A 24865-nucleotide genomic window follows, 5' to 3' on the forward strand; every position below is an offset into this window, starting at 1 on the left:
TATAATTCAGTAGAATGTTTATTGACCACTCCTTCAAAATACACTTAGTGTAGTTCTGAGGTGTGACATACATTGCATTTTAATTTCCTTTAGAACTCATAGGTAATTTATCAGAGTACCACATCTTATTGCATAGAATAGTCCACAGAATAATGTTGTATTACTTTCTAATCAGCAGTGACATAAAATACTGCTTGACAAAATGCCACACTTCCGAGGAAAACTCTGCTGGCAAAAGAACTGGTTTACTCTTAAAACAATTTTTTCATTAGTCCTGCTAATAGAACCAGTTACAAGGAGCAGAACATTCTTTTTACAACAAAACTGATAATGTAATAATCTGATCAGTAATAACATGGATAAATATTTTATATAATTAAAGGACACAGGGACACACAGACTGCTCTGTCACTCTAGTTTCTAAACTCAGGAATAAATTTTTTACATTTTGGCTGTTGGATCTTAAAATATTTCTAAACACTGTAGTTTTGCTACTCTGAGCGCTCATGTTTTCCTAATTTTCCACAATCAAAATATTTTACCACATCCTTTTCTTGCATTTATGTCCTTTTTTATTGATTTGCATTCCATAATTTTTTTGTTTTGTACAAAAGTAAGCAAACGCTGTGTTACATGGATATAATCTGCCATCTCACTTACCAGCTCTGCGAGGTAGGAAAGTTAATATTGCCTTAACAGGCAGAGAAACTGAGGAGGAGTAGTAAAACTCATCACTTCAAACTGCATGCCACTGGTGAAAACTGGAATTACATACTTTCTCAATCTTAAATTCTGTCATATACTCTTTCTAAATGAAATTACCCCTAATCATTACTTATACTGATGCATACAGGCAGTGTAAACACATTGTTAAATATTGCCGTTTCTTTTAAACAATATACTAACAGTAAGAGTTCTGCTGACTAGAATAGTAACTCTTCAAAATACTCATTACCTTGTTAGTCTGTATTACTACACTCCTTTCAAGTCAATCTATGTTAAAGTGCTTAGTGGTCAATTATTTTCAGTCACCTGAATTCAGAGGTTAACATAAATTCCTTCGAAGAAGTCAGCTGCTAAATATGGGCAGCTTTCATCCATAAAGGCCCTATTTTTGCTTTGCTCTGGTTATGAGGAATTTCACTTATTTTCATGCTTTAACAGCTAAAGCATAGGATTGACTAGTGCAAATGCTTAGGCACAGTTCAACAAAAACGGATACATTCTTTTCTGTGCGGAGGCCATATACTGGCATATAGCTTGCTCCTTCAGTAGGCATTTCAGAGAAGCTTAACAAAGTGCATGTCTGCAAAACGTGTCGAACAAAATGTGGGATCGAGGATCCCATTTCACAGCATAAAACAATTACAAAAATTGTTCCATATGTTTTTGGAGAGTATGCTTAAACCCAAAAGAGCTAAAGCATTAGTTCTGTCAGTGATACTCAGCCTACCTCCAGGATTCTATTTCAAGTAGTGTAAAGCTTGAACAGTATGCCAACTAGCAGCAACAGCTAGTATGTTGCTTCATCCATATTGTCATCACTGCCAGCATCAAAGTCATCTCCATCTTCAAAGTATGAAGAAATATAGTCATTTTCCTAAATAAAAATATATTGCAGATGAAAATATTATCACTATATTGATATATAAATATGTATATTCATATACATATATTATCACTATATTATCACTCCTGTGAAGGAGATAATTTATAGAAGAAACGTTTTAAACTAGTTGAGCACAAAGATTTTGAAATGTTAATGTAAATTTATTTCTTGTGAAAGAAAAAAAAATTTCTGGTATCTCTGAAAGAAGAGGCATCTTTTTAAAATGTAAATGTTGTGCCCTGTTTTGATGATGAAAATCAATAGTTTTATGTATTGTTTGTGGCAGGACACATTCCTGTTGGCCAGCTCTGTATGTCAGAGCTGTTTGGGAGTAACAAATCTAAACCACTTGCCTAACTACAGCAATAGTGTACTACAAGGAAAATTAAAGGAACAGTGCCTTTCTCTACAGCTCTCCCTCTGCTTCAGAAAAGCTAGGGACATTTCTTTGGCTGACAGCCAATACACTGCTCAATGACTGTGATCTGATTCGGTGTAAACAGAAAAATAAATAAAACACCTCTTCATGTTCCTCTTCATCATATTCCTCTGGTTCTTCTGCTTCTTCATCATCTTCACCTTCTTTATCTTTTGTTCTGTCTTTCTCATCATCAGATTTTTCTTCTTCATCATCCTTCTTTTCCAACTCCTGTCAGAAGACACTTTTATTTACACCGTAATCCAACATTATGGCAACAGTATGCCTTCCTCATAACCAAAGTGTTATGCTGCAGTTAACAGCAAGATGAATAGCCTAACAATATTGTACAAATATTTTTTGTCAATATCTAAAGACAACATGATGTGAAATGCTAGAACGTTATAAGAACTTTTTTTATTTAGTGTAAGTCATTAGGCTTCAAGTCTAAAAAAAGCATGTCTTGTGCAATAAAATGAGATGATTAATTCCCTTTACCATCTACTCCTGGAGTAATTCACAGTAGAAAGTCATATCACATTTGATAAAATGTAACCACAAACTATAAAGTATGTGCACCAAACTGCTTATACATCATCAAGAAAAAACTATGAGGCTATTTTACCTTTCAGCTTTCCATTTCCGCTTGGTGGGTCGTCAGCACCAAAATGTCCTCATTAATTCTCCTTCTGTATGTTTCTTTGCTCTCAACTTACTAATGGGTTTATTTCCAACGTCAGTAAAGTGCTAAAACAGCCATCAATTTAAAATTTCTGGAACCATTTCCTCCTTTGGTAAGCTCTATTTTTCACAATTAGGCCATATAGCAACACCATGAAGAACAACTGAATGTGTTCGGAGTTAAACAGAATAAAAACAAACAAAAAAAACCAAAAGAACAGTTCCTCCATTACCAGGTTTTATCCTCCTCTCGCTTGTGCTACCATACTGGAGAACTTTTGTCAGTCAAGGTAACAAGACCAGGCCAGAAAGGCTGATCCCAGAAAGTATATCAGAGGATTAATTTTCTTTCAATAATTCCTGTTGTACAATTCAGTAAAATTAAGCACATCTCACCTCAATTTTTTTCAATACATCCAAGTTACTTTTAGGCTCAGAATTCTTTGCCTTTTTTGGTTTTGAACCTGCTGAAATAAAGTACATAACTATTATTTTTTTCTCGTACATAAAATAACATAAATCATTTTATTTGCTTTTAAGAGCTTGTATCTTAAGAGTAGTAACTGCCATGAAAATCCCATACTGTCTGTTCTAAAATTACTTCAGCTCTGAGCTACCTCAGTCACAGAGGAATATTGGCCTGATTTATCTAAGTGATGTCTACAGGTTCAGCTTGAAATTCATTTTATGCAGATATTTGACCAAAGGCTTGATCAAACTATAGCATTCAGCTTCACAAAATGCTTTTCACTTACTCACAATAAATTAAGACATTAGGGGAAAAAACCACAAATATGTTGTTATTTTTCTATCATCTGACGAGATAAAACATATCTACAAAGCAACGACAGCAGGGCACTTCAGACAGATATTTTTTTTTAAAGTGGAAAAAAAGGCAGTCAGAAGGGTTTATGAGCTCCCCTGGAGTAATGAGGTCACTGCAGTTAAATGGCTTTTGGACGAGAAATGACTCTTACGTGCACACAGTCTTTATCTAAAGTTAATTCCTGCAGTTCTTCCTCATCCTACTTAATTATATGGTGGATCAAAGGTTGAAAGTAATACTCTGTAACCAGGTAAGAGCTGTCTGAATTGCAGCACTCCAAGCTTGGGAACACCTGTCTCAGTTCCAGGAGTGCAGTTTGACCAGTAGAAACAAAGAGCTCTGGGCAATATTATAGCAAAGCTAGAGATGTCCTGTTTCCATGATATACCTGTCTTTCCATTCTCGTGCTGTACCATGCACTGCTGCACAAAATTACACCTTCAGGTTGTACCTAACACAATAGCTCTTCCCAGCAGAGTAAAACTGCCTATGTAAATTTCTACAATGGTGTAGCTACACAGCTTCTGATGACCAGATAGCTACAGACCAGCTAGTTATGTAACATCCACCCTTTTTTTTTTGTACACTACAGTTCACTAAATGTTAGGAGAAAGAAAATTCGTATGCGCTGGTGGAAGGAGGGGATAACCTTTCTGGAGCAGACAGTAGTCCAAAGCAGTATGTATTTTATTTGGCCCAATACCTAAGGAACTAGAAGCTGCTAAGAAAATAACTGCATTTTGTCAAAAGCATTTGTCAAAGATAACATTCTGCTCATTTCAGCATTTTGCCTAGGAAGAGATTACATGACAAAAGCATTGCACATAGCTGAGGGAAGTCAAGCTGCTCTGTAATAATGTATAAACACATAAGTCAAAGCAAACGCATCCAGAATGAAGGAGGCCCTTAGAGAAGACAAGTGTGATTGAAAATGATCATCTCTGCACAGACACCTGCAGACTTTTAGGGATAATATCTATAAGCAGCTTGGAAGTCAAAAAAGATATGCAAAAGCCTTCACTAAATGGTGGGTATCTTTGGACTACATTCCAACAATGTAATACTATGGACACAAGCCCACCATTTGAAAGTAGAACTTTAAGCAAAATAGCTCTTCACATCCATGTTTCTTTGAGATGCAGTGGAATACAATCTGTTTTCTTTTAAACTGCTGCTCTTACAGTGCTTTGGCTTACATGAGTAAATCTGATTGCTGTCTACACATGCATATAGCTGACCTACAGGAGCTGAAGTCAGTCAGTTTACTGTTTGTTGTATTTTTTTTTAATTTCTGGGGGGTTATTTTTTTTGGAGGCACTGCTGATATTTCAGATACTGTGGTTCACAGCCCAGCCTAAGTGTGGGAGAGATGTGAAACTCTACCTGAAGTTATGTCAGTAAAAGATGTGGCCAGGTGTTAAGTTAAAACTCTCAGGGAAGCCATAAAGGGAGTAAAAAAAGTAGCCACATATAACTGGGCAGTGACCCAAGAACCACTCCTGCGATCTTTGACAACAGAATGGTAGGAAACCTGTCTGTGTTTCAGTGCAGATAAAATTCACTTCACTCCCTCACCTTTGTTCCACTTGATTATAACATGTCACCCAACATGGCTGTCAACAAAACAAAAAGTAACATGGCTCCATGTCACCACGATTCCCCTCAAAAAACTAAAACCGCATGATTTTTGCTTTTAGAGAAACAGGTTTTTTTACCCAATCAAATCCTGGTGATATGTAAGAAAATGCACCTTTAAGAGCAAATCAAGAAACATGCACAAAAGACAGTGGAAATAAGGAACACATTGATCCGTGATTCTCCGTGATAATCAGAATGCTAGTATATCAAAGGAATACTGGATTGGCATTTATGATTTCATGGAATCTTGGGGAGCGAATTATTGTCTGTAGGCTTACAAAAGCCAGTGCAAATTCTTCTTTTTTAAAAAAGAAAATGGATGTGTACTCATTTCTTCTTGAGGGATTTTGCAAATAAGTAGTTAATTTTCAATTGAATCTTGCTGTCTATTAACCATGCTTCTCAATGACACTCTTAGAAGGAAAAAAGCTTCCAGCTGAGCCACTCTCCATGACTACTGTACATGCCCCTTCCTTTTTCTATTTTACCCTTGAACTGAAAAATGACATATGAAGGACTTGGACAAAGAGAACAAGAAAGTACACAACTGTATGTAACAGACAGCTAGGTACAAGAGACCAAGTGTTGTTTCACATCAACAAAGCAACAGACTTCTATAGAGAACTTAAAATAATAATCATGCATACTGGAAAACACTTTTAAAAGTGAATACACTTCTGATGCTGTGCAATAAAAAGATTTTTTTCCTTAAAAGAGCAACCAATACCAGCTCCAACTGCTGTTGAAGGATCTGGTTCACAATTCTGCAGAAGAAAGCTGAAAATAAACAAAAAAAGTAAAACCAGAGAAATAGAAAATAACCTACATTAAATTACACATAAAAGACCTAAAAAGAATAGAAGTCAATCAAGTAATATACAATTAATTGAGAAACCCAAAATTTGAAGAAAATCTGAACATCTAGCTATTTGTTGAATAGAAGGTGGAAAGTAAAAGAAAAAGATTTTTGCATTTTTAATCTTCCAATATTATGTATTAGCAGCTTGCAAATTATTAAAAATGAGGGAGACTAGTAAATTATTTAAAAAATAATCTACCAAAAGCCCTATTTTTAGGTCTATCTAACCAGCTCTAGCATGTCTTCTTACAAAATCTTTTAAAATTTTTAAAAATACATAATTACCTTTTTTCATCTTTTTCTTTGGCTTCATCTCTCTTGGGAGTCTTCTCCAATCTGCACAGAAAATAGCTTTAATACTTATAAATGATGATTTACAGCAGTAATCCTCCTACTCTTACTCACCAAGACAGCCTCTGTTGTGCTTTACTCATTTACATATAAGTCTAACTGTCATACAAGGTCATTTAGGGTTTATAAGTCTAATTGTTTAGGCATCCAATGATTTTGCTGAATTTTAGCTGTACTTTAGCTGGGGAAGTACAATGAGGACCAGCATTTCACCCATTTAATGAAAACTAGTGTCTACCCCAGTCAGACAAAGTTCAGCCCTTCCAGTGTCCCAGGTGCCCTCTAAATTACATAGTATCATCAAGCCTACAGTACTGACCTATACAGATATATTTGTGAAAGTTTAATGTCATAAAATCAATCTACCAATGACTGAGAAACCATGCTGGTGGAATTTTTAATACGTAACTTTTATACATTCAGTTCCAAACTGGTATGTGCATGGGAAGTAACAAAGAGTGAAACTAGAGATCAAACTTGCATTTTTGTTGAGAATTAGTTATTTTGAATGAGGAAAAAAAACAGAATCATATTTATTTATTTTTTTCTAGATAAAACTCTACTTCCCTTTGATCTGAAAACATGAAAAGGGCATAACCCTCAACAAGGAATACATGCCTTGGTAAGGATGCGTGCATGTACTATTTTATTCCTTTAAAAATTATGAATCAAACATTTCAGAAGAACAGATTTCCCAGGCTAATATCAAAATAGCCTTTGGTATTCTCAGGTGTTACCTGGGGTCCATGCTGCATGCTCCTTTTCACCATCCATGTACTTTTTACTGTACCTTTCAATTGCTGTAGAGAAAGACGCAAAGATTTTTTGAATCCATTAGAAAGGCAATCAACACAGTGTTTTTGGTATTTTCCTGTAACTAAACATACAGTATATCCTCTTTACCCCACATGGAACACTTTCTTGTGCTGTTGTACAACACTTAAAAACAGTTTCATAAAGTTTTCATGAAAATTCCCAGGACTAACCATACAATAAGTACTTGAAAAACCTGGATTTTATAACACCATGTCTCACAAAAAAAAAAAAAAAAAAAAAAAAAAAAAAAAAAAAAAAAAAAAAAAAAAAAAAGAAAGAGTACTGCTTCCCATTTTGAAGGTATCTCCTTTCTGTCAAGGGAATGCCATTCCTACCCATCTAGTTGTTGATGTATGGGCTGGAAGAGCAGACAGGGAGGTGGACTGATAATTGGCTGAATGGCTGCACCACAGAGTGGTGATCTGCAGTGCAAAGCCTACCTGGAGGCCCAGGAGCTGACACAGGGTCCAAGTCCTGTCTTAATATCTTCATTATTGAGCTGGATGATGGCAGAGTGCATCCTCAGCAGTCTGCTGATGACATAAAAGTGGTGGGAGTGGTAGATGGACCAGAGGGTTGTGCTGCCATCCAGGGGGACCTGGTCTACAGTTTCCTTATAACATAGAGCTATGATCTCTCAGCAATAGGACCCAAGGGAATTGCAGAATCACAACACGGTTTCAGCTTGAAGGGACTTTAAAGACCATCCAGTTCCAACATCCTGCCATTGGCAGGGACATCTCCCACTAGTCCAGGTTGCCCACAACCCCATCCAGTCTGCCCTCAAAAACCTCCAGGGGTGGGCCATCCACAGCTTCTTTGGGCAACCTGTGCCAGTGCTTCACACTCCCTGAAGCTTTCCCTTCTCCAGGCTAAACAAGCCTAGTTCTCTCAGCATTTGTTCATAGAAGAGCCCTCCAAGCACTCTTGTGGCCTCCTCTGAACTTGCTCCAACAGCTCCACATCCTTCTTGTGCTGGGAGCCCCAGAGTTGAATGCAGTAAATATGAAGCTGTGTTGAAGGAGAGTCAGACTGGGTATTAGCAAAAGGTTCCTTGCTGAGAAGGTGGTCAGGCATTGGAACAGTGTCCCCAGGGTCATGGCAAAAGCTGCCAGAGTTCAAGAAGGATTGGGACAGTGCTCTTAGACAGAGGGTTTGAATTTTGGTCATTCTGTAAGGAGCCAGGATGTGGACACCATGATCCTTATGGGTCCCTTCCAAAGCAGAATACTGTTCTGTACCTGAACAAGCTGGAGACATTGGCTGACAGGAACCTTGTCACGTTCAACAAGGAGAAGTGCAAAGTCCTGCACTTGGGGAGGAACAACCCCAAGCACCAGGTCATCCTAGCAGTACCCAGCTGGAAGCAGCTCTGCAGGGAAGGATCTGGGGTCCTGGTGGCCACCAAGTTGAGCATGAGCAATCAATGTGTCCTTGCTGCTAAGGCCAATGGTATCCTGGACTGCACCAGGCAAAGCGTTGTCAGCAGGCCAACTAGCATGGGTGAGGCCATGCCTATAGTCTTTTGTCCAGTTCTTGGCTCCCCAGTAAAAGAGAGACCTGGACATACTGGAGTGAGTCCAACATAGGGTTACAAAAATGTTGAAGCAACTGTAGCACCTCTCCTTTGAGGAGAGGCTGAAAGAGCTGAGACTGCTCAGCCTGGAGAAAAGAAGGCTCATGGGGATCTCATCCATGTCCATAAATACATGAAGAGAGGGTGCAAAGAGGATGGATCCAGGCTCTTTTCAGTAGTTTCCAATGCCAGGACAAGAGGCAATGGGCACAATGTGGAACACAGGAAGTTCACTCTGACCAACAAGCAGCACTCCTGTGCTGTTTGGATGACAGAGCACTGGCACAGGCTGCCCAGAAAGGCTATGGAGTCTCCTCCTTGTAGATCTGCAGAAGCCTCCTGGACATGGACCTGGGCACTCTGCTCTAGGTGTTCCTGCTGGAGCAGGGGTTGGGACAGATGGACACAGAGAGCCATGCCAGCTTCAACACTTCTGTCATTTTGTGATTGAAAAAAATAAAGCTAGTGGCATTTATCATCACTGTTCTAATCCTAACAAGCATCCAGAATTCTTAGGCCCCAGAAGGCCTGCACGCATCCAGAATTAGAAGGTCTCAGAAGGCCTGAGAAGTCATCTCTGAATGACCAATCATCACCACCTCTCAGGACTCTAAGTACTTTTGCAATGGAAAACCTTTGCAGAATAGCAAGATGATGTTTCTGAAAAAGAAGCGATATTTTTTTTGTCCATTTTTCCTCTATTTAGGCACAAGAAATAAACTGAGAAATGTAGTGTAAACAACACAGTAGTTATATAGTGTAGGTATATGGATTCATACTGGAAAAATTAATCTTGCACAACCTTTAATGAGAAAAGTATTTTTAACCAGTCTCATTTTTTCTTATCTAATTACCATGCCCAATTGCAATATCCACAACACAAAATTGTTAATTCTGATTGTAGTAATACCTCATTACTCAAATTGGGATCATTTTTGTGGGTATTGTACAAAAAGTGAAAAATTGACTGTGATCTATACAGTAAAAGACTTCTAACATACTCACCGGAGAAAAGTGTGGAAAAAGATGATATCGGAAATTAAACTCAATTTTAAACTTAGTTGTGGTAAGGGCAAACAGAAGACCTACTTAAAACTGAGCAACAAAAAGCTTGTACCTAAAATGACAGTTTCTGAAGGGGCATTTAATATAAGTGGCCTCCACAGATGTATGAAACTGTCAGCAACACAGGGGGAAGAAACTAGTAGTTTAGATTTCAGCTCGATGATCTTTAGTAAAGAATTAATTTCTGATGCCACCAGTAAAGAAATAGGCCTGAGTGACTTGCCACTCACAGCTGATAAATTAATTCCAAACCACTGCCAAGGTGACAGTCACCCAGTCACACCAGATACACCTGCAGGAAAAATATGAATGATTCATAGCTTAGGAAGTAAAGAAAATAGAGAACTTGGAGAACACACCTACTACTTGCTCAAAATAAGTTTGAAACGAATGATGAAAATCTATATATGGTATACTAATGCATCAAAATTGCCAGGTACTATTAGACATGTCTTTCCTTCACTACCTGAATAATGAAAGAAAGACAGACAGCTAGTTGTAACTAATTAAAATGTTTCCCTTCTCACTCTTCAAATGACCATTTGGCTCACAGATGTTGTGCTGACAGTTTAAAAGAATCCATTTGCTCTTGCAGCAAAGCCAGTCTAAGAAATTTCTGCCAACACTCCCCACTTTTGCCTCTCCTATAATCCTACCAGATGTTTAGATGAAACACACAGAAGAAAAGGGTTGTAAACCACATTACTGAGAAGATAGGTTAAGAATAATTAGACAAAAGCAAGCTATTTAAGCTGCAAACAACCACTGATGTGACCATACTAAACCACTAAAACAGAAGTATTTTTCTGCAGCTAAAGGTTCAATAGAAAGTTATGGCAAGATACCAACTTATCCTCAGGGAGACACTGAGAAGAATTGAAGTGGTTCTGTTCTTGCTTACCTGCAACTGTCAATTTTTGTACAAAAACTGTCAAAGCTGGTAGTTCTATTAAAGAGCATACTCAGCACTAATACTCAGAAAGAAGGATGCAGAAACAAAGGTTAAGGGGTAAGAACTACCATGTGAGACAAAGTTGGAAAACAGAGGCAACGTTCTCACAAAGCAGCTGGTTCCTTGGAAATTACTCTGACAGGCTTTCAGACATAGCAGTTTCCTTTTTTGTGCCTCAAACGGAAATAGAAAACTTGAAGCCTGACAAAGATGAGCACTGAAAACCTCTGGTGAGATACAAATCTGGAAAGACTGAACTTTGTTTACGTGAGAGATGAAAGAGATAAGAGTAAAAAAAAGAGTAATTTTTATTTATTTTACAATCATAAAAGGATCTAGAAACGAAGATCAGATGTCCTGTTCTCCTTGCCCCATAACCAAGAGTTTACCTGGCTGCACAGTCAGCATCTCCAACTGCTGTGAGAACTCTGGGCTCCTGAAACTATTTTATGCTCTCTGTAGGAATTCAGGTCAGCAGAATTTTCCAGAAAGTGCCTGAAGGAGTACTGAAACACCACAGACATATGCCTAAATGTATGTGTTCAAACTAAAAAAAAAACATTAAGAGGGTCAGGGAGCACTGGAAGCTATATTATCATACTGCAGACTACTACTTCTTTTTAAGCAGTACTTCAGTACAAGAACAAGTGGACAATCAATAAGATGTTTTAATCAGAGTACCGTACTCAAAGCTAATAAAAAAAGAATTTCACAGTCTCAAAAACCCCTAGAATTTGCCCACATTCCAGAGAGGATGAGACTACGCAACCATATCATATCTCTACAATGAATATTCAAAGTCAGAAAATACTTCGATGGTTTCAGCATAGATATTAAACCACAAGTTTTAGAGTTCATGTGACTTCTCATTATTTGAAATCATCACATGATAGCAATGGAAAGATTACCTAATCTTTGGCTATTCTGGATTTCTTAAACAATAAAGTTTGTTAGAGACAGCCCATTGCACTGACTGGGCCTTAAGTCTGACATAAACAGCATTTTCTAACGTACTATATTTCTTCCTTTCCTGTATTAGCACTTAATGTTTATAGCACTGAGAATCAGAACTTAGAAGGATAACAGAAAGAGGCACAAATATCAAGTGAAAAAAAACACTTCTCACAGTAATAAGCTCCCATGACTGCTAGACTTAAAATACTGCAACTGCAAAGTAAATAGACTGTTCCTTCCCTGCTCTGTTTTCTGGCCAGGAAGCTTGGATTTTAAGAGTGTAATGATGCAAGAATGAATATCAAATAGCATTTATTTTTATCAAACAATAATGAGGCTGTTAATGTTTAATTACGTGTAAGTAAAAGCCATTCTCAAGTCAAATGCAGTAAGATCAAGTTTTGTCTTCAAATCCAGCTCTACTTCCGATGCAAACCTCAATAAATCATTTACTCTCACCTCGATCTTTCTATTTCAAGTGATTTGTCAGTCTTCCCTGATCTTCGCTGCACCTTAATCTTCCTGAATAGTCTCAGGGGAGAAAAATTATGTTCTAGAAGAGCACGTTTTAGAATGTCCAGCTATTAACTAAAATATTTATTGTTTTAAGTACATGTCTACACAGTTAAAATGGAAACTGAATTTCGAATCTTATATTTACTATGGATTTCTTTTCTCCGCTGCAAAATTTTTACGGTATTTTTAACTTGTAGAAATACCTATTTAGTTTGTATTGACTATCATATAATTGAAAGAACTCCAAATAGTTGGTCTAAATGTTTCTTACTTTATATAAAACAGATTACCTTGCTTTTTTAGCACAGCAGTTGCTTTCAAGTTACAGCACTTGTATGGGTGACCTGCAACTTCAGTAAATGTAAATGAGAAAATTCCTATCATACTACTCTGGCTCTTTCTCATTCTTCCTTATCAATACTAGATACATCTTCAGTACATGACTTTCGCTACATTATCCTTCACAGAATAAATATGGAAGACAGAAATAAAAATAAAAAGCACATAAACAAACCTTCACGATCTTCTTCTACTGCCAAAAAATATGGCATTTTTTTCATAGCTCCTCTAAAATCTTGTTTTAAGGCCAACATGTAATCTTCATCCTCTCCTGTTTTCAGAGGCACTGGCTTATTGTCTGTACTCTGTACAAATTATTTTTATTATTTGTAATGTCTTTGATATCCATCAAATATGCAGGAACACTAAAAAAAAAACTACAATAAACACACATAATCATGAAAGAATGCAACTTTGCATTATACTACATTGCAAGTATACTTTATTATGTTCTAACATACATAACTGTTTATACTTAAATTTATACTTTTCATAACTTCATTGTATCTTTCTGCAAAAATTCATCAAACAATCAGGGTGAAAACATTAAAATTGTGAAACAGTCACTCATAGTCATGTTAAGCTTAAAAGGTTCTTAAATAACAGCATCACTTTTTCATGTCAACCTAACTTAACCAGAAACCACTGCTTTAGTCAAAGTAAAGCAGGCCTTAACCTCTACTAAAACAGTACTGCAACTGCATAGATTACTCTGGAAGAAATGCCTCCTACTTATTTCCATGGAAACTACAACAGATACAAAGATAGAGCAAATTGTCAGCTACAAAACACTATTTTTCAACAGTCAGCACCATTAGCTGTGTATTTTCACCAGCAATGAACAAGAGCCTGTGTGCTGTGCTCACAAAAGCCTGCACCAGTGGAAGTGACCCACTGTCACTGTTACCACTGCTGGAATGCACCACCCAACACCTCACTGCCCTCACATCCACTGTTTGGTCTCTGTAGGTGTTCAGCAAGCATCAGTGAATGTCAGTGGCTGTCACTTATTCCTTGTGGAGGAATTCAGTGATGCCCCTTTCCCTATCCGCACTTCCATGTCAGATGCCATTCTGTCAGACTGCCCCTCTGCTGCCATGTGTTGCACGCAACAACATGTAATGGAATACCGGTGGGAAGGCTCAACCTCTACTGTCATACCACCAACATCTGCCTCTGACAGTGTGGGCCAACATCATAAAATAGGAGGCATTACTTTCAGAGCAACCTTCATAATTATATATGATTACCCTGAATAACAGTTTGATTAATATCATATCACAACCAGATAGCACACAGGACCACACACATTACATTTTTTTTCAGTTGAGTTTACATGAATTCTTACATTTTTCTGGCTGTTTTAGTTTGTTTGAACTATGAATCCTGAAACTGGAAAGATACGTAAGAAACAGTTTTTAACATATATGGCAAATTAAGACTAGTGATGGAATCAATATGTTGTAACTAGATATTACTTCTCTCACCTGACAGATGGTGCACAATCAGTATCTGAGTGGTAGGTTGCAAACCACAAGGCATTACCATAAATCCCACAGCTGGAGTTTACTAGTTCCAGCTTTCTTTGCTAGCTGGCCAACATTTTAAATCTCTAATGATGCTGATGGTATGCTGATGCACCTTAACTAGGTTTCTAATTGCATTTACAGGAGATCAATTAGAACACAAAAAAGCCCGTAAGAAATATGTAAACATGACCAACAATTCACTGCTTAAAATAATTTCTGTGTAAGTCAGTCGGCAGCTGTAATACCATACTTTTGGTCACTGCTCAATCATTAAATGCAATTCATGCAATTTTTACCAGTTCTATTTACACCACTGAGTCACTTCAATTTTTGAATGGAAAGAAGCATTTTTAACTTCCCCAATGTATATGTTAGATAGCGGTTATACATTAGATATGGGATTAATAATTCTAATATAAGGCAAATCCACTACCGATTCTAACCGCAGAATCTGTAGTTCACACATAATTCAGTATCTTAGTGCTATCAAGCAGAAAAAAATCACACTAGGAACAATTTTGATGACTTAACATCAATGAAGTCATGCAATTAAAATTATAAGGGAAATTGTGGACTAAGACATTAATGTAACATCTGGTTCAGTATATCAAAACCATGTGTGAAATGACTATTCAGGTAAGTATCAGAATTGCACTGTTTATATACCAAACTTCCTAGTTTCATATCATAATGTGTTGAGAAAAATTTCATGCACCTTGATCAAATCCTGGCATAAAAGGGAAGTTCTCATTTATAACTGCAACACTGCCAGATTATTTTTCAGCCTCAAAACTGTCCAAGTTTGACTATGTAGCAAAACTCAGCTTGGTAAGAACTTACTTTTTCTTTCCCTTTGATTTTCTGATACGTCCCAAATGTACCCAAATGTCCAATCTCAATTTCCTTAATTACACAAAACATTTTTCTGTTATTTTCAAATTATTTTTCACATTTTGGCTACTGAAGCACAAGATAATCATCCAAAATCCTTCTGTGTTTCCATCAACTGATCATTAGATACATTCATAGCTTGAAACACTAGTATAACTTCATTTCAAGCCAGTTTAAAAATCCATTGTTTCCACTGCTGTAGGATCCAGAAAACCAAATTACAGCGAGGACTCGAATGAACACGTCACAAGCTATCTAGGTTACTGTGGGATACAACTGTTAGCAAATGGATAGGAAGAGATAACAGTAACAATAAAACCAGGAACAAGTGATCATTCGCATTAAGTACTTGAAAACTGCCCTAAAGTTCCTAGGGTTGTTCTTATACTCCATTCTAATACCTAGATGAAAGAGAATGCACTTTACCTGAACACTGAGAGTGCTTAAGAGAGCTTCAATACTTACAGGAAATAGTGGTGGAGGCTTACACACAACGTCAGGTAGAACAGCACCTTTAGAGAAGCCAATGGCTTCAATGTTGAAGGTAAATGAAGCACGTCCTCTTCCTCTACCTGACCCAGCCATCTGAAGTTACTGAAAACATTAAAGATTTTTACAGGTTTAACTTCTACACATATGAAATATATTGCATATAAAATTAATGCATAAAATACAATATTTAGCAAGCATTGAAGTAATTTTAAAAGCACTCTCAAAGGTCACATAAATGTCAAATGTTTTTAATGCCCATCTTATTATTTAAATAAAATTATTGCCTTCATTTCCACTAGCTACTTCTGCAAGACAGAAATTAACTCATAATATAGGCATTAATACTTTCTTCTTAAGAAACTTAGTGTATGCAGTCACTTGAGTTCAATCAAGGCAGAATCACAGAATCATTTAGGTTGGAACAGACCTTCAGTATGATCATCTCCAAGCACCTAACACTACCAAGGTTAACAAGAAACCATGTCCCTAAGCACCATTTCCAGATGCCTCTTGAATACCTCCAGGGATGGTGGTGACTCTATCACTTCCCTTGGAAGCACTTTCCAATGCTTAACCAACCACTCCATGAAGAAATTCTTCCTGATATCCAATCTAAACCTCTCCAGTACAACCTGAGGCCTTTCCTTCCTGTTCTATGGCTTACAACCTGAGGAGGGGGTGCCAGGAGGGCACTAGGGCTCAAGGACATGCCACGGCCATAGCCACAGCCTTGCCCTGTACCATCAGGGAGCAGGAAATGGCCCACCAGCAAGGCTGTGAGGGCTCTGTGCTGAAGTAATGGGGTGTTTCTTTCACCCTTGGTTAGGCCAGCAAATAACAGTGTCTGCTCTCTCTCTTCCAGAGTGTCACATCTTTCAGCTCCAGATTTGGCATAGGGGAACAGCTCCTCGCCCCCTACTTTTCCCAGCCCACTGCATTTCAGACTGGTAATGGCTGTCCCACCTGCCTGGACCGTCATGATGTCCAGGCCTTTGCCCTGCCATGCCTCCATGAATTCTGCTTTAGGTGCCTGATGTGCCGGGCCAAGTGGAATCTGGAGCGCTCTCTTTGCACGAGACCAATCAGAGCTATCATGTGTGGGTGCCAGATGACTTCTTATTGTACCCTGCTGTGCCACTCACACAGTGAGCTGGCAGCAGTGTGCTAAGAGCTCCCAACCTCCCAGACGCTGGCAATCCCTGTGGCCTCGTGGCATCTCCACCTCCCGCTCCACAGCCAATGCCATTCCTAGCCAAGCATGTGGCTGTGGACATGGTGCCCAGTGCTCCCGTTGGTGCCCTCAAACCTGATGAATGGCAATGCCCTTCCAGAAGCGCTGTGCTATCCTTGAGCCTGTTCTGTCCCGGATGTGAAGGAAAATCTACAGGGCCAAGAGGTGGAATTCAGTCACAGCAGACGGTGCCATTGTCTCCACCTGTCTGCCTGTATGGGCTGGATGAGGTGGCCCTTCTCCAGTGGCTGAAGTTCAACCATGGGCACCACATGGGAACCTTCGTGTGCCAGCTCTTGGAGGTCATTGTGCAGCACAGCAGCAGGCAAGAGGCCCACAGGCTGCTGGCCCAGCAGGATTCCCAAGCCTTCAGTTGGCAGGAGGCCAGCTTCATGTTCAGCTCGGGGGCCTTCAGCATCCCTGCAGTACCCCACCACAACAAACTCCCAAGTATATTGGGAGCCATTCTTCGTGGAGGTCCTGGACATTCCCTGCCTGCTACTGTACCCGCAGAGCAGAAGCTGCCCAGTAAGGAGCTGAGGTAGGAGGCAGCAGGTCCCTCTGACACTCAGGGCTGCAGCCCAGCCCTGCTGCTTTCAGTCAGGACAGGGGCCACTCACCTGGGGTGCACTGCTGATCGCCAAAGAGGAGAGCCAGCAGAGCCAAGGACCGTCCCCAGTCCTACAAGAGGCCATGCCAAGAATGGCACTAGCAGGGCTCCAGCTGTTCAAGGATTAAAAATAACACAAGTACAAGTACAGCACAAAGCCTCACTCATTACACAGCTAATACTGTATAGTACACGTGCTGCCTTTCCCCTTAAACTGGTGCCCTCTCCTGCCCTGCTATGCCCCAGATGCAGTGGAACAGCCACCTCTCAATGGAAGGCCTTAGATACACTGACTTGAATTCAACCATGGCGTAAGAACTGGAAGAAAAAAAAGAGAAGTGAAAAACATGAAGTTCACAGATCCTGAACTTACTATGAACACATTTTCCATTTTCTCAACTGTCTCACAACTAGCTGGTGTTTACTGTAGCTTCTTTGTCCCTCCAATTTTGTTTTTCTTTTTTTTTTTTTTTTGTTAGCAGTTTTCCTTTGTAACCAGTTTTGGGTACTGAAAACCGAAACCAGAAAGGTTTAATGTGAAAGCATCAAAGGACTTCTCTCTGCTCCACTAAGGCATATTTGCCAGCTAACAGTTGATACAAGGAGTTTGTTTTAAACAAAAGTATTTTATGGAATCATAGAGTCATAGAATCATTCAGGTTGGAAGAGACCTCTATGATCAGCTGTGTCCAACCTGCAGCTCAGCAAAGCTTGCCCCACACCATCATGGCAGCAGCTCTGGCCCAGCGAGCAGCCCAACCCAGCTGTGGGAGTGCATCCATTGCTCACAACAACCACACATCAGTGTGTGATCAGCACTGTCTGGGCTGAAACCGGGACACAGGGCAGGTGCAGCGCAGTGCTGGCTTAAGTTATGAAAAAAAAGGTGTACACATTTTGATACATCGCCTAGCACAGTTCTGTGAACAGTGAAATATATGCAGCTGCGCCTTCTGTTTTGATAAAGGAATTTGGGAACAGATTTCAACATTACTGAAAGAATCATAATTTTTTTTGTATATTTGTGACTCTGTTTTCAGTCAACATAAATACATTACCTGCATTTTCAAATGGAATGTATGGAGCTGCAATCAGACATGTCTCTTTACCAGACTTGTATAAGCTCTATCTTAGCAGAGAGAAATACCCCTCACTTCACAACCACACCTTCTTCATGTCAACCCTTTTTGGCAGTATGTACATTTCTGAACAACTGTTTTCAAGGATGAAACATGGAAAGAGTAAAATTTCATCCAGAATTTCTGATGAACACCTTTATATTCACTAAGAACTGCAATCACTGCCATCAAACCACTGATGCACCAGTTTCACAAAAACATGGTCAAACATCTTACTAGTTTTATGGTTTTGTTTCTCTCTTTTAATGGTTTAATAAAAAAAAATAAAATAAAATAAGATTTGTTACTTATATACATGAACTACATTATATAATTCATATGCAGCCCAAGACAATTCCTCTTCACTCAATGATCCCAGGCAAGCCAAAAGGTTGGGCATCCATGTTAAGAACATTAAGCCTCATCCTGCCAAGTCTACCACCAAACCACATCCCTAGGCATCACATCTACTCACCCTTTATTACCTCCAGGGATGGGGGCTCAACTATTTTCCTGGACAGCCCATTCCAATGCTTCACAACCCTACCTGTAAAGAAAATTTTCCTAACATCCAATCAAAAACTCCCCTGGAGCAACTTGAGGCCATTTTTTCTTGCTGTACTTAACCAAGCATATAAAAGAAAAAAAAATAGTCTGTAATTACAGTAATTTACTGCAAAATAGCCATAAATTTCTGTATGACTGTAAAAAAAAAAAAAAAAGAGCCTGCATTTACAGCTACATCTCACCCAATCTCCATCTCAGCATTGTATGATCCATGAGTTGGCAGGTAGAGAAAAGTGCAACAAACATTTTTTTGCATGGAATGATACCAAGAGATGGGGCCCAAGGGGGGCCCAATTGGAGCAAAGTGGCACTGCTCACATCTCAAGACCACGCAAAGTATGACTGAGGAACCCCAGCCTGGAAATCCCATGTGCATACCACTAATTACTAGGTTATCAAACTGCAAGACTGTTCCAGACTTCCTGCTCTACCTGTAACATCCCAGCTATTCTCAAGGCAACCCACGCAAGATGAAGGTCCAAACAGGAAATAAGAAACAGCACAATACCTATAGCTTTTCATACAGTTGTCTAAGAGAACAAGGAACTCTAGAGAGAATTACTATTAGGAACAAAAAAGGTCTACTTAAGATCCTTTCAGAATTCCCAAAATACAATAAATGGCCTTTTATTAAATGTCAGAGAAAAATGAGTATTTTCTCACTTATTATTTTCCATAGGAATATGCTATGTTTGGAGGAAACTAAACCATGCTATACATTACTTTGTCAGTCCACTTCACAGAAAACTATTCAAAAATAATCAGAATGGCCTACATAAATCAATTTAAGAAAGGTAAGAAAGAAAAATCTGAGTATTTAATTAACTGAAGATAGAAAAAATGTGAAATTCTTTTGAAAACAAGATGAAAAAGAAAATGTGAGCCTGGCAGAATGAATAAAGATAACAGATGCAATAAAACCTCAAACGTGAGCAGACATCTAGGTGTGAAAAAAAGAGAACTGGCAGAAAAAAAAAAAAAAAAAAAGGGAAGAAAACAGAAAAGGATTTGATGGGGATGTCCAGGTATCCAGGAATTAGTACATTCTTTGGACTAAATATATAAGGTGTTTTTTTTTTTAATTCGGGTTTAAAATTAATTCTAATATTTTCTTGAAAAAAATGAATTAGTCTAATGACAAGCAACAAGCTTCAAAATGAATCCTATTTCAACTCAGCAGTTTTACTGACACCCATCTTTTTTTTTTTTTTTTTTTTTTTGAGCGTGGTGGCCAAAGAGATGTCCACTGACATCCTAAAGAGAAAGCAACACTTGAGAGGAGAAATCATGAAGGCAACAGTGAATTGGACAAATAACTTTACATTTTGCTCATAGAAATGTAGCTGGAATTTTGGGTGGTCCTGTGTGGAGCTAGGAGCTGGATTTGATGATCACTGGATCATTGTTTAGGGCAATCAAGCTGGTGAAGCGTCTGGAGCACAAGTCTTACAGGGAGTGGTGGAGGGAACTGAAGAAGCCTGGAAGAGGCTCAGGGGAGAACTTACTGCTCTCTGAAAGGACATTATTATTATGATTATTATTATTATAAACCTGAAAGGAGGATGTGGTGGAGTGGGGGTTGGCCTCTTCTCCCAGGTAACTGCAAGAGGATGAGAGGGAATGGCTTTAAGTTGCACTAAGGGAGGTTCAGGTTGGATATTAGGAAAAATTTATTCTCAGAAGGAGTGGCAAGGTATCGGTACAGGCTGCCCAGGGAGGTGGTGGAGTCACCATTCCTGGAGGTGCTCAAGAAGCATGTGGATGCGGCACTGAAGGACATGATTAGTGAGCATGGTGGTAATGGGCTGGGGTTGGACTAGATGATCTTAGTTGTCTTTTCCAACCTTAATGTTTTTATGATCCTTGTTGTTCCCTTCCAACTGGGGATATTCTATGATTCTAAGAGTCTATGAACAAACTACAGTAGACATAGTTGAGATGAAAAATTAAGACTTCAACTGCTGTGACGGATGTTTGATAAGCATGTGGCTGCAAGCAGCTCCTTATTTACAGATAGGTCCTGTCTCATTTACTCTACAAAAAAAGGATGAGTTTCAGGGGTGAGCAAAGCACAGCTGAAGGCTGTGAAGTTGGATCTGCCGCAGGAGCTGCCCCTCGTGCAGCTGGGCAAACCCTCTGAGGCCAGAGGAGGCCACAGCAGCTGCAGGCCCGCGTGGTGGCCAAACACCTGCACTAGTTCCCGTTAACACAGAACTCTGAGCACAGCTCCTGCTGTGTTGATCCCCTGAGATGGGAGCAACCAGCAGAAGCTGAAAATAATGCCAAAGCAGATAACGGATGGACACTTAAATGCGGTGATTCCTGATGCCACCTGCCGCCCCGAACGTGTCAGGGAGCTGAAATGCTGACCACGATGACAACACTGCAAGATGACAACGCGTCCTTCCGGAGCCCCTTCCCTCACTGCCCCCGGCCCGGCCCGCATTCCCCCCACCTCCCGCCGCCGGCTGCCTTCCCGCCGGGCCCGCTACTCACCCGCAGCCTCACTCCTCCCGCGGCTGCCGCAGTGGGCCGGGCCCGGCACCGCCCTCCCCAGGCCCCGCCCGTCGCCGCCGGGCGCAGGGGCTCGGCGCCGGGCGCGATGTCGGCGCTGGAGTGGTTCGCGCACAAGTCCTTGGGCGGCGGCATCTTCTGGATCCAGGAGCGCTTCTACGAGTCGGGCAACCGGGCCAACATCTGGCTGGTGCGGGGCTCGCAGCGCGACCTGGTGATCGACGCGGGGCTGGGGCTGCGCAGCCTGCCCGACTACCTGCGGGCCGCCGGGCTGCTGGCGCCGCCGGAGGGGGCCGGCCCGCGGCCGCTGCTGGCCGTGGCTACCCACGTCCACTTCGACCACTCGGGCGGGCTGCAGCACTTCGACGAGGTGGCGGTGCACAGCGCCGAGGCGGCCGCGCTGCTCCGCGGCGACAACTACGAGGCCGTCACCTGGCTGTCGGACCGCGAGGTGGCGCGGCCGCCGCGGCCCGGCTGGAGAGCGCGGCACTTCTGCGTCCCGCCCGTGCGGCCCAGCCGCCTCCTGCAGGAGGGTGAGTGCCGCGGGGCGGCGGGGGCGGGCGCCCGTGCGCAGCGGATGTTGTTGTTGTTTGTACCCTTCTTCCTGGGACGGCGGGGCGGGCGAGGGGCATGGAACTGCGACAGGGGAGAGAAAGGGTCTGAACCAGAAGGCGGTGGGCATGGAACGGGCTGCCCGGGGCAAGCAGGCACGGCCCCAGTGCCGGAGTTCAAGGAGCATTTGGACACTGCTCTCAGACACAAACGTGTAGAAATACTTTCTGCTCACCCAGTTTGTGTGCCTGTTGACGGAGGGCTTTTTCCCGAGAATAAGAGTTACTCAGCAGTCCTGCTGGGAGCAAGGACCCAGCATCTTAATACTGACTAATCGAGCCTAACTGGGACTGATTTACCTCAGGCTTCCAGCAGCATGTCACATGTCAGTCAGTTCTGGCATCTGCTAACCGATATTATAAAAACTGCTAAGGCACAACTGTATAAAGAAAAAAGCAGTTTATTTAACTGTGTATTGGAAAGCATATGGGTTTTCTTTAACAGAAGGACATAGTATTTACAGAAAAGGCATTTTAGAGATATATATACATATAACATATATATGTATATATGTGTATGGATGTATATGTGTACATATATATAAAACTGCACCTCTGTTCAGTTTTTCAGATTGATTTTGTAGGTAACAGTAACAAGGCTATTTTGGCAAGCAGCTGTAGAACATGGTGGAGCAGGAGCTAAAGAAAGTGCGTACAACAAACAAGTTAAATCAGCCTTTTGCAGATGACCAAGGGATGATAGAACTGAAGGCTTCAGGGAAGACCTGGTGATCCATTTAGGTCAGTGAGTCAAAAGAAGGTTAAACTGTTTGGTTTTTTATTCAGAAGGAAGGAATTATTAAAAATAAATAAATCGGTTGTAAGACATAAAGCACACTCATTGTCAAAGTAACAGAAAAGTTTCTAGCATAGCATTCATTTAGACAAACTGTGAAAATGGCACGCTGTGGCAATGCATGAGCGATTGCTGTGGGCTATGTATATCTAGTAATGCTCACAATGCAGAAGTTATATTCTGTTAGAGTCCAGAGCCACAGCTCTTACTTTTACGTTGCCTGTTCCATTTACTGGCATTAGTTTTTTGCATTATCTAATCTTACAGGAGCTTTCAACCAGCTGTTTTGGCTGTTCTAGTAAAATTGCATCTACTTCTGTTCTGCCTTATCACTTACTGTTTTTGTAGTCAGTTGTGTCTTTTAAGACTCACATTTTTCTTTACCTGTTCCAGTGCTTTGTATATAATATATATTTCATATTTAAATAATTATATATACATAATTTTACAAGTAAGTTGTATTGCATTACAAGTAAAATATATTGTGTATGTATATTATATAGGTATAGAATTAGGTATAATATTCCACACATTTCTTTTAGTTCTGGATTTCATGTTCTGTTCCTTTGTGCTCTCTTTCTCAGGGCCTGAAGCAATTTAAAACCCATTGGACCAATTTGCTCTAATGGCCTAATCTTCACCATTGTTTTATTCTCACAGTCATTTTTCTGTATGATCCTTCCCAAAAGACTAGCCTCGTACTTTCTATTATCAAGGCTTCTCAGCATTTCCTTTAAAAGAGAGTTTGCCTAAAAATTTTCTTTGTAGTAGCTAGCTGGTAGCTTCTACTGCAAACACAGGGTCCAGTTTCACTGATAGGTACAGTATGTGAAATGCTGTCTCTGCTGTGACTTCCAAACTCTATTCAAGTGCTTTGCAAATGGAGGTGAATGGATGAAGAGCAGCATCCCTTCCCTCAGTACTTGAAGTAGCCTTCACTGAGTGGCTCCCAGCCCAGGCACAGAGGTTGACATCACCTGGGAATACAGTACTTCCTGCTCAAGTCCCAACACATGTCAGGCCCTGTTCTTCAAGAGAAGAATACTTCCAGAGTTTCTCAGTATTGAGAAAATTTGAGGCATACCTTCCTGTGGTGTAAGTTAGATCTGTAACTTTTAGATTTCTGACTTAGAAGGAGTTTAGTAGCTTTTTCTTGTTGACTTTGCAACTTGAAAGGCTTATTGCAGTTCTAAGCATTGTCCTCTTAGAATCTCTCAGTGTCTGCAGGTCCTCATTTCATGAAGCTTGTGGTATTGGATGTTACCTTGTTTAGAATGGTTTTGTATAGTTATTATACAAGTGCTTTTGGTAAGGCATTCCTTCCCTACACAGCCCTAAAGTTTACAGATTTACCACCAGTGAATTAGTGGGTTTTGTACTGTTATAATTAAGCTGGCATTATAACTTAAAATTAACAACAGACTTGTTAATTATTCTCCATTTTTGGACTGACTTCCTGCTGAAAGTACAAGATCAGGGGCTAGTACATTGAAAAGGCATTCACGTTTAAGTTGGTGGAACAAATGAGCTAGAGTGAAGAATGTTCTGTTTTTATGTACCTAAATCAAGATGATAAAAAAAACCTCTTTGCAGGCCAAGGTTGCTCGTCCTCCAGCAGTTTATGTTTTGCCATTTTGCCCTCTAAAAGTGACTGCAGTGGAGTTCTAGGTGAAATGGGGATAAATTTTAATAAACTGAAAAACTTTATTATAGACTTTCGTAGGAGATGTGGCTTAGATGATTTCTGTTGTTTCCTATTTTAATTTCTCCATCACCTTCCTTATTGTTTAGCATAATAAGATGAAAATAGGCTCAGTTAATACAGGTCCAGCCTGTGTTATTAATTACAAGCACTGGAAAATATCATTTTGTCAAATGTATTTTACAAATTCTTCTTTGGCACTCA

At 40.0% G+C, this 24865-nt stretch overlaps 2 protein-coding genes across 10 annotated transcripts in view; one reads left to right on the plus strand and one right to left on the minus strand.

The window, feature by feature from the left end:
- Positions 1 to 21598, minus strand: POLR3G (RNA polymerase III subunit G). 9 transcript variants are annotated; one of them, XM_021379858.1, is made up of 8 exons: positions 21535 to 21555; positions 17364 to 17466; positions 15486 to 15614; positions 12776 to 12905; positions 7120 to 7182; positions 6317 to 6367; positions 3105 to 3175; positions 1 to 2258 (listed from the first exon to the last, which is right to left on the minus strand). In XM_021379858.1, exons 3-8 carry the CDS (start codon positions 15603 to 15605, stop codon positions 2016 to 2018), a joined length of 678 nt encoding a protein of 225 aa, XP_021235533.1. In that variant the 5' UTR covers positions 15606 to 15614; positions 17364 to 17466; positions 21535 to 21555; the 3' UTR covers positions 1 to 2015. The 9 variants fall into 9 exon arrangements, 8 of the variants coding, with proteins under 8 accessions (XP_021235533.1, XP_021235537.1, XP_021235534.1 ...); XM_021379862.1 differs by lacking the exon at positions 21535 to 21555 and having other exon boundaries at positions 1 to 1600; positions 2130 to 2258; positions 17364 to 20655; XR_002433210.1 differs by lacking the exon at positions 21535 to 21555 and adding an exon at positions 5820 to 5949 and having other exon boundaries at positions 2200 to 2258; positions 2653 to 3175; positions 17364 to 20655.
- The window catches only part of MBLAC2 (metallo-beta-lactamase domain containing 2), a 6912-nt gene continuing 3628 nt past the window's right edge, over positions 21582 to 24865 (plus strand). Inside the window, exon 1 of the mRNA XM_021379857.1 lies at positions 21582 to 22085. Within this exon, the coding sequence (XP_021235532.1) occupies positions 21641 to 22085 (445 nt within the window). The 5' untranslated portion in view covers positions 21582 to 21640. The remainder of the gene's footprint in view (positions 22086 to 24865) is intronic.

Source organism: Numida meleagris, chromosome Z, assembly GCF_002078875.1.
Source record: "Numida meleagris isolate 19003 breed g44 Domestic line chromosome Z, NumMel1.0, whole genome shotgun sequence".
Lineage (NCBI taxonomy): Eukaryota > Metazoa > Chordata > Aves > Galliformes > Numididae > Numida > Numida meleagris.

Bases quoted from the DNA above. Each gene is read 5' to 3' on its own strand.
- POLR3G (XM_021379859.1), bottom strand. From the start codon at position 15,605: ATGGCTGGGTCAGGTAGAGGAAGAGGACGTGCTTCATTTACCTTCAAC. The intron at 12,906-15,485 runs GTAAGTATTGAA...TAATTTGTACAG, and splicing joins AGCCTCCACCACTATTTCCT to AGTACAGACAATAAGCCAGT. The intron at 3,176-6,316 runs GTAATTATGTAT...ACTTTATTTCAG, and splicing joins AAAGAAAAAGATGAAAAAAG to CAGGTTCAAAACCAAAAAAG.